Below are 12377 nucleotides of genomic sequence, written 5' to 3'. Positions count from 1 at the left end.
ATGAAGGTAAATGTACCTTCAGTAAAATAAGCTTTTTTTTTAAATGCGCGTGAAATTTCTGCGGTCCCCCGATTTTCCCATAAAGAAAAAAAAACAGTGTAGTGTTCCCTAAAAACACTTTTTGAAAGTACTAAGTTATTTTACATTTTTACCCCAAAATATATAAATAAATATATAAATAATTCGTAAATCTACTAACCTGGAAAGCGACACAAGCCACAAGGACAATCAAAACAGGACGCATTTTTCCACAAATAAAATAAAATACTATAAGTTAAAATCTAAATAAGTTATGTGTAAAATAAAATAATATTTAGTATTTATATGCACCTGTTATCTATGTGCAATGTATTACTTCATTTCTTTATGTAATTGTTATATTATTATCAATTGTTGATTTACAGAATTTTTGTTATCTACGAGTAAAGAATGTTTCTAAATTTGGTAATATTTTTACTAGTTTTGAGACCATGCATCTTTTACATTTAATTATCCTTAATATCTTATCCTACTTAATATAATAAATGTGGAAGTTTATGAGAATGGATGGATGTATGTATATTTGTAAGTTTTTCACGAAAAACTACTACACGGTTTTCAATGAAATTTAGCACACAAATAGTTAAAAGCCTGAATTAACATATTATTATAGGACTTTATTACTCGGGAAATCTTTTTACCGGGATGAAGTCGTGGCGATAAGCTACTATAAATGTTAGTTTGTATGAATATTATTGTTGTTTGACGCAAGAACTACCAGACGGATTTGGATGAAATTTAGCATACAAATAGCTTTTTTTGGAGATGAAATTTTGAATAGATATTGACCCCAGCAACTCTAGAATAAAAATTACGTGTATGTCTACAATAGCAAAAGATAGTTTGGATAGATGTATGAACGTTTATTCTTTCAAGCAAATTCTACAGATTTTATAAGAACTTACTGAATAACTAACTTAATTAATAATTTGGTGTCCTTGGAAAAACCGGAAAACGGACGTCTGGAAAACAGGTGAGAAAGCATAAGCTCACATTTAAGTAGTCAATTCAATCAGTCATCAATTAATTAGCTAAAATATTCGGTAGGGTCGCCTTTAAAAAAGGTCAGGTTTGTAATACTTTTATCCGGCGGTTCTGTATTACAAGATGTATGGATGTGAATGAGACAATACATCGATGTAAGAAGAATTATTATTTTTTTAACAAAACTAAAAGAGAAATATTGCTACATTGTTGGACGGCACGTTAAATTGTGGGTCTCGGCTGTCATTTTCAAATATCTTTGGCAGTCGTTAACAGTAGTCAGAAGCTTGAATATCTGACAACCAGTCTTACCGAAGGGTATCGTGTATAACCCAGGTAACTATGTTGTGTAGGTCAGATAGGCAGTCGCTCCATGTAAAATACTGGTATTCAGCTGCATCCGGTGAGACTGGAAGCCGACTCCAACATAGTTGGAAGAAAGGCTGGGCTGATGATTTTAGATGGCTTAACTTTTCACATAGGACTACAATAGGCGTTAGCTGCCTATTCTTTCTAGGACTAACAGGTGTAATAATTATGTCATATTTATTGCGAAAATAAAAAACTTAAGTAATTTTATGTAACGAATGATAAAAGATATCATATCACATATTTACTTAGTTAGAAATACACAGTTATGTAAGTTTTTTATATATATACTGTTATTTATCGTAGGTTCTATATTGTAAATATTATTTTAAGACAGTTTAAACATATTTTAGTTAAATTTAAATTATTCAAAATGTCCAAAATCAATTTGGTTGTTTTTGCTTTTGCTTGTGTTTTCTTATTTACGGTAAGTATTTATTATTTATTTATTATTTTGATTAAATGTATTTAATTAGTAGTAGTAGTAAATATTATTAACGTTAAAATTCTATGATATCTTTTGCATCTAACGAGACAAAATCTTTATCATAAAGTTGTCTTATCTTAGTAAGCGTTTACATAATTATTCATCTGACTGTTTTACTAAGTAGGTATTATTTCTAGAGAACAATAATTTTATAAATAACTTAAGTAAAGAAAAGACCATACATAAAAAAAATATTTTTCCTGTTTGGTGAAATTTCAATTTAATTATTTGTTTACCCTTGATATACTATAAATAAATTTACTGACATATAAACATAAGTTTACGTATTCAATAGACAAAATTCTCAGGATGTTTCATACATACATATTTACTGACAAATTTTCTACTGTTCAGATAACAAATAACACAAAAAGTAAGGAACATACACAGTCATTTTAACAAAAACAAAAAATACAAGCAAAATTTTGATTACAAAAAACAGTAGTTTAGACTCAACTCATATTATAGAACTATATGTATAGAGATAAAAAAATCCAGATAGATACATTTTCTCATGAATTTGTTCCCAGAGCCCAGTATCAGCGAACGCTAATGTCCAGCTGCCAGCAGTCTACCCCCTCGTGAACATCCTACTCCCACTGCTGAACAACGTGTACAATCTGTTGCTGTCACTACTGTCGATCTTCGACACCCTACCTTCCAATATATCATGCATGATCCCTGTAGACCTGGGCGCGCTGGAGACCTCGCTGCTCAAGCTGTATTCGCAGGCGTTGGCTATTGTTAATTTCTTGAGGTGAGGAAATTTATGGTGATTTGATTTCGACACCTTTCAGCGCATAAGGTCGTAACATGTTTTTATCGAAAATCCATTTTTTACTCTAATAGATCCCTGAAATCAAAATAGTAAAATTACTTTTAATTAACGAGTTTTATAAAAGCATATGGTCGTATATTTTAAAAGTTACCGCGCACAGGATGATATTTCGAGGTTCGTACGTCTGATTTCAGAGATCTATTAAACTCATACCCATAATGACCTTATGGAGGTGTCGATTGACTTGTTTAAATCTTTTTTTTATATCAATCGAAGACACCTCAAATAGTATCTAAAGGCACATTATAACGTCTATTCTCTCTCCAGGTCTCTACCAGAATATGCCATCGGCGCCAACCCGAACACCCCATCCACCAGCATGGTGAACCTTCAAGGTCTCCTCACGACCCTCATCTCCTCCATCACGGAGGTGACGGACGACGTGCTGCTGGGCATCGGCGGAGCACTCCTGCCTGGTCTGCTGCAGCTCGTCGTGATGGTACTGCAGGCGCTGCTCAGTCTGCTTATATAGATACTATAGTGACGGTGGGGTTATTTAATAAATTGATTTTTGTTTTAAATGATAGTTTATTTTACTTTTAAGACCCTCTTTCTACGGCAAAATACAACAGAATACTAAAATACTTGCTAAAATCTGAAGTTTTCAGACAGTCCCTAATAGCCTACGGACAATTTTCTATTAAATTATCAAGATACTTACCTATTTTTCCTTCTAAGCTTCTATGGTTTTTGTCAGTTTTTGCCTATTTTTCTGGTGGATATTGTGTTTTCTGATACAGCTACAACGGTTTCTAAGAGTTTCTGGCTAATCAAACACCATAGCTGATCCCTTTGTACAAAAGAGCTGTTAAGTTACTTATAATATGGCTTCAACGAAAGTATCTCCCACTTCAGTTACTTATAAAAGCAATTAAGTTACTTTTAAAAGCTCTCCGGTTACGAAAGTATAACCGCTTCAGCAACAAAAGTATCTTCTAGTTAAGTTAAGAGCATAGTTATAAGAGCAGTGTATGAAGCTCGCTGGTGAACCTTCAAGGTCTCCTCACGACCCTCATCTCCTCCATCACGGAGGTGACGGACGACGTGCTGCTGGGCATCGGCGGAGCACTCCTGCCTGGTCTGCTGCAGCTCGTCGTGATGGTACTGCAGGCACTGCTCAGTCTGCTTATATAGATACTATAGTGACGGTGGGGTTATTTAATAAAGAGATTTTTGTTTTAAAATGTTACTTTATATTATATTTAAAACCCTCTTTCCAATTTTTCTACGGCAATTCATTATATGGTACCATAATGCTTGCTGATTTCGGAGGCTATTAGACAGTCTCTAATAGTCTACAGAAAAAAATCTGCCAAAATACCAAGATACTAACCTATTTCCAAAGCCGTTTGACAAATTGTCGATTGTTTTTATATAAGAGCAGTTAAGTTACTTATAACACAGCTTCAAGGAAAGTATCTCCCAATGAAGTTAGTCATAAGAGCAGTGTATGAAGCTCACTGGTGAACCTTCAAGGTCTCCTCACGACCCTCATCTCCTCCATCACGGAGGTGACGGACGACGTGCTGCTGGGCATCGGCGGAGCACTCCTGCCTGGTCTGCTGCAGCTCGTCGTGATGGTACTGCAGGCGCTGCTCAGTCTGCTTATATAGATACTATAGTAACAGTAGGAGTATTTAATAAAGAGATTTTTGTTTTAAATGTTGGTTTATTTTACTTTTAAAACCCTTTTTTCTACGGCAATTTACAATAGAATACTAAAATACTTGCTAGATTCAGAAGTTTCCAGACAGTCTCTAATAGACTACTGACAATTTTCTATCAAATTATCAAGATACTAACCTATTTCCTGAGCCGTTTGACAGTTTCAAAAGGCAACTTTCTCCTAATTTTATATGTTTATTCTCAATTTCTGGCTATTTTCTAGTGGTAATTGTGTTTTCTGATATAGAAACAACGATTTCTAAAAGTTTCTTCTGTCTTTAACAATAGCCGATTGTTTTTACTTAAGAGCAGTTAAGTTACTTATAAATCAGCTTCAATGAAAGCATCTCCCAGTTCAGTTAGTTATAAGAGCAGCGTATAAAGCTCGCTGGTGAACCTTCAAGGTCTCCTCACGACCCTCATCTCCTCCATCACGGAGGTGACGGACGACGTGCTGCTGGGCATCGGCGGAGCACTCCTGCCTGGTCTGCTGCAGCTCGTCGTGATGGTACTGCAGGCGCTGCTCAGTCTGCTTATATAGATACTATAGTGACGGTGGGGTTATTTAATAAAGAGATCTTTGTTTTAAATGTCGGTTTATTTTACTTTGAATACCCTCTTTCCAATTTTTCTACGGCAATTTATAAAAGGGTACCAAAATTCTGAAGCTTTTAGACAGTCCCTAAATAGACTACTGACAATTTTCTATCAAATTACTCTTTTCTATTTTTTAAGGCAATTTTTAAAAGATCACCAAAATGCTTGCTGGTTCCCGAAGGTGTTAAACAGTTTTTCATAGACTACTGACAATTTTCTATCAAATTATCAAGATACTAACCTATTTCCTGAGCCGTTTGACAGTTTCAAAAGGCAACTTTCTCCTAATTTTATATGTTTATTCTCAATTTCTGACTATTTTTCTAGTGGTTATTGTGTTTTCTGATATATCTACAACAATTTCTAAAAGTTTTTTACATAAGAGCAGTTAAGTTACTTATAATACCGCTTCAACGAGAGCATCTCCCAGTTAAGTTAGTCATAAGAGCAGCGTATGAAGCTCGCTGGTGAACCTTCAAGGTCTCCTTCGACTCTCATCTCCTCCATCACGGAGGTGACGGACGACGTGCTGCTGGGCATCGGCGGAGCACTCCTGCCTGGTCTGCTGCAGCTCGTCGTGATGGTACTGCAGGCGCTGCTCAGTCTGCTTATATAGATACTATAGTCACAGTGGGGTTATTTAATAAATTGATGTTTGTTTTAAATTTTAGTTTATTTTACTTTTAAATCCTTGTTTCTAATTTTTAGACGGCCATTTATAATAGAGTACCAAAATTATGAGGCTTTTTATTAGTCCCTAATAGACTACTGACAATTTGCTATCAAATTACTCTTTTCTATTTTTTTAAGGCAATTTTTGAAAGATCACCTAAATGCTTGCTGATTCCCGAAGGTGTTAGACAGTTTTTTATAGACTACTGACAATTTTCTATCAAATTATCAAGATACTAACCTATTTCCTGAGTCGTTTGACAGTTTCAAAAGGCAACTTTCTCCTAATTTTATATGTTTATTCTCAGTTTCTACATTTTTTTCTAGCGAAAATTGTGTTTTATGATATATCTACAACAATTTTTAAGTGTGACTGGCTTTTCTAAAACAATTGTCAATTGTTTTTATATAAGAGCAGTTAAGTTACTTATAACACAGCTTCAAGGAAAGTATCTCCCACTTCAGTTAGTTATAAGAGCGGTGTACGAAGCTCGCTGGTGAACCTTCAAGGTCTCCTCACGACCCTCATCTCCTCCATCACGGAGGTGACGGACGACGTGCTGCTGGGCATCGGCGGAGCACTCCTGCCTGGTCTGCTGCAGCTCGTCGTGATGGTACTGCAGGCGCTGCTCAGTCTGCTTATATAGATACTATAGTGACGGTGGGGTTATTTAATAAAGAGATCTTTGTTTTAAATGTCGGTTTATTTTACTTTTAAATCCTTGTTTCTAATTTTTAGACGACCATGTATAAAAGAGTACTAAAATTCTGAAGCTCTTAGACAGCCCCTAATAGACTACTGACATTTTTCTATCAAATTATAAAGTTACTAACCTATTTCCTGAGCCGTTTGACAATTTAAAAGGCAAATTCCTTCTAATTTTATATGTTTATTCTTAGTTTCTGATTATTTTTCTAGTGGTAATTGTGTTTTCTAATATAGAAACAACGATTTCTAAGAGTTTCTGACTAATCAAACACCATAGCTGATCCCTTTGTACATAAGAGCAGTTAAGTTACTTATAATATGGCTTCAACGAAAGTATCTCCCACTTCGGTTAGTTACAAGAGCAATTAAGTTACTTAAAAAAGCTCTTCGATTACGAGAGTACAACCGTTTCAGCAACGAAAGTATCTTCCAGAGAAGTTAGTTATAAGAGCAGTGTATGAAGCTCGCTGGTGAACCTTCAAGGTCTCCTCACGACGCTCATCTCCTCCATCACGGAGGTGACGGACGACGTGCTGCTGGGCATCGGCGGAGCACTCCTGCCTGGTCTGCTGCAGCTCGTCGTGATGGTACTGCAGGCGCTGCTCAGTCTGCTTATATAGATACTATAGTGACGGTGGGGTTATTTAATAAAGAGATTTTTGTTTTAAATGTTGGTTTATTTTACTTTTAAAACCCTTTTTTCTACGACAATTTACAACAGAATACTAAAATACTTGCTAGATTCAGAAGTTTTCAGACAGTCTCTAATAGACTACTGACAATTTTCTATCAAATTACCAAGATATTTACCAATTTCCTGATCTGTTTGACAGTTCTAAAGGCGAATTCCTCATAACTTCCGATATTTATGGTCAGTTTCTAACTATTTTCCTGGTGGTAATTGTGTTTTCTGATATATCTACAACAATTTCTAAAAGTTTCTTTCTGTCTTTAACAATAGCCGATTGTTTTTACATAAGAGCAGTTAAGTTACTTATAACACAGCTTCAAGGAAAGTATCTCCCACTTCAGTTAGTTATAAGAGCAGTGTATGAAGCTAGCTGATGAACCTTCAAGGTCTCCTCACGACCCTCATCTCCTCCATCACGGAGGTGACGGACGACGTGCTGCTGGGCATCGGCGGAGCACTCCTGCCTGGTCTGCTGCAGCTCGTCGTGATGGTACTGCAGGCACTGCTCAGTCTGCTCATATAGATAATATAGTCACAGTGGGGTTATTTAATAAATTGATTTTTGTTTTAAATATTAGTTAATTTTACTTTTAAATCCTTGTTTCTAATTTTTAGACGACCATGTATAAAAGAGTACTAAAATTCTGAAGCTCTTAGACAGCCCCTAATAGACTACTGACAATTTTCTACCAAATTTCCAAGATACTAACCTATTTCATGACTTGTTTGGCAGTTCTAAAGGCAAATTCCTCATTTATTTCTGTTTTAATTCTCAGTTTTTAATGGTTATTGTGTTGTCAAATATAGATACACCGGTTTCAAGGACTTTCTGTTTTTTTAAAACTAAATGAAAAAATGAAGGAAAAAGGCTAAAGATTTATTAAGTACCATCAAATCTTGGTAATTTTAAAAATCAAACCTAATTTTACACTTACTAACTAACTTAAACCCCGCGGCGCAGTTTAGGTCGCCACGCAGCTACTATTGCGTCGGGAGGTCGTGGGTTCAATTCCCACACAGAAAAAAAATATTTATACGATCAACAAATTAATTGTTTCGGTGCTGTTTGTACATTCTGTCCGTTGTTTGTATGTTTGTAAAAGTCCCCGCGACACAAGAGCAAGTCTTAGTGCGGGATTTGTCTTTTAGAAATGAAAAAAAAGAAATTAATGTGATTGTTTCATATTAATTTCTTTTTTTTTCATTACATTATTTTCAAAAATACAATTAAACAAAAAAACTAATAATGTTACAGGGCGTCATAGAATTCGTCCACATAAGGTCTTATACTCATTAAATATTAAACTTAATAACTATTATTAGCATTCATACCCTTGACCTAGAACAGTATTTCCGGTTTTTTCACAAACAATTAATTTTTGCAATAAAGCAAAACAATTATTTAATTACTTACTTTTACCTAGCCAGCAATTAGACCTCGCATGTTTGTAAACATAATGACTTAAGTACCTACTACTTTTAACGAAAGTCACAAGTATTATTTGCTTCAAAACAGACTAAGTAAAAGAACATAGGTACTTTTTCCCACGCACTATAATAAAGTCAACCCATTACTGTCTTACTTCATAACAATTGCAAGAATGCCAAATTCAGCCCAATCCGTCCAGTCTCCGTAACGCTGGTTTAGATCGCCACGCCGCAACCATTGCGCCGGGAGGTCGTGGTTTCGATTCCCACACGAAACAATTTATTATTTGTGCTATCCACAAATAATTGTTTCGGGTCTAGTTGTTCTTATTGTCCGTTGCTTGTGTGTTTGTAAAAGTCCTCGCGACACAAGAGCAATTCCTAGTGCAGAAGTGGTCTTTAAAAAAAAAGTCCCAACTACAACGAACCTTATACCAGTTGCGTGGGAGGCGAATGTTTACCACTCCGCTATAGGTACTCTAAGTCAAAAATAGATGGCATCAAATTAGCTGACGCTCTGACGTCAATATAATTACGTCACACTGTCACGTCACCAGGATAATTTTGGAAATGTATTTGTGTAGATATAACTTGTGCTAACTTTGTTGAACAATTTCGCGAATATTTCTAAGAATTAAAAGTAATTTTATGTTAATACACACTGATTATAAATCTGGATTTTTTTAAAATAGACAACTCCCGCTCTAAGAATTGCTCTTGTGCCGCGGAGACTTTTACAAACATACAAACAACGGACACAAAGTACAACCAAACTCGAAACAATTATTTGTGGATGGCACAAATATATTTGTTAAGTGTGGGAATCGAACCCACGGCTTTTCGACACAATGGTAGCGGCATGGCGACCTAAACCACTGCGGCACGGAGGAAGTCAATAAATTAAGAGATACTTTATGTTAATCCACTCTGATTATAAATCTAAAAATAAGTTTGTTTTGTCTTTTTAATTTAGCCGAGCCGTATAAATTGTAGCTCTCATTCAAGTGGTCGACGGTTCGAACCCGAGGGAACACACCAATGACTTTTCCAAGTTATGTGTGTATTAGAAATAATGATTACTTATTCCAACGGTGAAGAAAAACTTCGTGATGCAACGTTGAATGACTGATACTTCTTGAAGGTATGCAAAGTCCCTAACCCGCACTTGGCCAGCGTGGCGGACTTAACACGGCTGATAGCTCTTTATAGCTGTTCTTGAAGGTATAAAAAGTTTCGAACCCGTACTTAGCCAGCGTGGTGGACTCAAGGCTAACCTTTTCCACATTCCGAGAGGACACCCTTGCCCAGCAGTGGGACATTAATGGGCAAATATTTTTCCACCCTGTTTTATAAGAATGTAACACAAATCTTTAATACTAAAACCACAATAAAATAAACACAAGACATGAACTACACAGTTACATAGAAAACAATCAGATTCCTTTGTAGTAGACTTGTACGGGATCACAAAGCGTATCAACTTGACTGTACCTCCCCGGGGAGCTTGTACAAATAGTCGTGACATGACAGCACTGACTAGGAAGAGAGGAATATATTGTTCTTTAGAGGAAGTTTGTATAGTATAAAATATATTTATTTGCTCAAAAATGTGGTATTTACAAAAATTGTATAAAAGTTTTCCAGTTCGTAACACATTTCGCCATAAAAACAATAGCATGCAAATATTTAAACACCAAACTCTTACATTTACAATAAAACAAATTTAACAATCGGGGCCACTTACACCTGCACAGAATATACAACAAAAAAAAACATTTTTCAAAGAACCAACGACAATACGACGAACAAAATATTGTAATACGGAAACGAAATTTTTTAATTATATAATTATACTAGCGGACGACTACGACTTCGTTCGCGTGTATAATATTTCATTCAAATCTGTGCAGTAGTTCCAGAGATTAGAGCATACAAACAGACAAACAGTAACAGTTTTTTGTGCCATCAGTTACTAGTTGGGTAACGTGCCTTGTATATGACAATTCCTACCCCCCCTCCCGTTACACGAGACTAACACTCTAAAGTGAAAAGCTCTGCTTACATCTTCGAGTATAACAGGCGAGATATTATGTATACCTATATATAAGTAAAGTACATTCACATCTACATAATAATCAAGACTAATTTTATCCTTACTCAACGCAAAGTAATTTATGCTAAGTTATTTACAGTGAAAATGTATGGAAATTTAATTAAATCAATGTAGCTACTTCTACGCTTTAGTCGGCCAAACCCTGTACCTGCGTTTATAGTCACTTGCGCTTTCCAGTCGGCAAACTATCTACTGGGTTAAGCAACGTATGCGCGAATATTCTATGGATAACGAAGTCAGATGATTTTTTTTTCATAAAATTATAAAAACCCGGACCTACGGTAAGCCATTTTTCTTTAAAGAAAATTGTTTTATTACAGAATTTAAACAAAGTACATTTTTGACCTAATATGTTACACATTAAAATGCGTACTAATACTATGAAATACAAATGTCTGTATGTCCGTTACTCTGACGCCTAAACTACTGAACTAACTTTATTGTAACTAATTGAAACCCGAGGTCAAACAAAGGAAAATCAACCACTGACACATTCCATGAAACTACACGAAATTTGGTTGAAATATTGAATGAAAATGCGAGCAAAACCGCGCTAATCCACTAGTCACACACAATTCAAATTAATGCCTAAATTATGAAAGCACTTTACTTGATTAGATTCAGTCTACCTATGACATTACGACAATCGTACTATATGGATACAAGCCTTATCCATCCAGTCTGATGACGTCACTGTGTATTTTCGCGTATCTATTATAGGCGGTGAGAAAAAAAGGGTGGATGTGGACTGGTCAAAATTTGTTGCGATTGAATAATCGCAGATGTTGGGAATAGTCGCATGGGATAGGTACTGGAATAATCTGAAAATATAAATTAATAATTATTATTACCTATATACATATATATTTTATAGGTTAATTTAGAATCGATCGTCTGATACACTTCTGTCTGGTAGTTTGTCGAAAAGAACAGCTTTTCTGTAGAGAAAACTCAAAAAAGTTTGGAAACATTAGGATATTTTGGTAGAGCAAGTAAAAAATCTATTTCGCTCACAAGTTTCAACCATTAAGAGACTAATAATTTAATTAATTACGCGCTGATTTAGAATGAATTAATTAAAAATAGCATTTTTTTCTACTTTGTAAGCTTATGGGCAAAGTTTTTCAAGCGTTAGAACCATTGCCATGGCTTAACGACTGAAATCATAACGACACAGGCTGTATCTGAAGCACGAAAACTCTCCTCTTGATTGTTCATAATAAGTCGCTACCTGTATATTAAAATGTCTTATTGTTCCATTTAATTTACTGACCATTTATTGACCAATGGACTATTAGTGCCTTATCGTTAAAATCTAAGAAAACGCCGTGTTCAAATAACTATCATGAATTGATAAATAAGTATCTGTGAAGTATTACTTTTTTATTGCAATAACTATAGAAAAAGTATTCAAATATGTGCTCAAATTGTGATAAAGTCGAAGCTCAATTTTATAAATCAAAAGCATTAAAGTTTCCAAAAATATACAAAGCCTTATCTATTTTTTTTTATACACAAAATCTCCCGAAAGCATCCTTATTTTTCAGCCACCCCTTAGAAAAAATCTACTAAATTCCTTCACTACATACGCTCATTATAAACCTTTTCTTTACAAACTAACCAATTCAAACAAACAGCACAACATAATGCATTTTAAAACTAAAACTCCATTTTCACCTTTGCCCTTTAACCTCCCCAATCGCACCAAATTAACCTCCCCTGTAAAACCACCCTTATGACAAGCTACCATGCGCACTCCAGACCCTCAGTATAGATCGCATTCAG

At 35.2% G+C, this 12377-nt stretch overlaps 1 protein-coding gene across 1 annotated transcript; it reads left to right on the top strand.

Annotated features, from left to right (window-relative positions):
* Window positions 1–3232, top strand: LOC142984357 (uncharacterized). Its single transcript, XM_076131912.1, has 3 exons — window positions 1–6; window positions 2410–2636; window positions 2985–3232. Exons 1-3 carry the CDS (start codon window positions 1–3, stop codon window positions 3187–3189), a joined length of 438 nt encoding a protein of 145 aa, XP_075988027.1. The 3' UTR covers window positions 3190–3232.
* Window positions 3233–12377: the final 9145 nt, after the last annotated feature.

This window comes from Anticarsia gemmatalis, chromosome 27, assembly GCF_050436995.1.
Source record: "Anticarsia gemmatalis isolate Benzon Research Colony breed Stoneville strain chromosome 27, ilAntGemm2 primary, whole genome shotgun sequence".
NCBI lineage: Eukaryota > Metazoa > Arthropoda > Insecta > Lepidoptera > Erebidae > Anticarsia > Anticarsia gemmatalis.
The sequence above is the reverse complement of the archived record's forward strand: the minus strand, read 5'-3'. Positions and strand labels throughout refer to the sequence as shown.

Bases quoted from the DNA above. Each gene is read 5' to 3' on its own strand.
- LOC142984357 (XM_076131912.1), top strand. The intron at 2,637-2,984 runs GTGAGGAAATTT...TTCTCTCTCCAG, and splicing joins GCTATTGTTAATTTCTTGAG to GTCTCTACCAGAATATGCCA.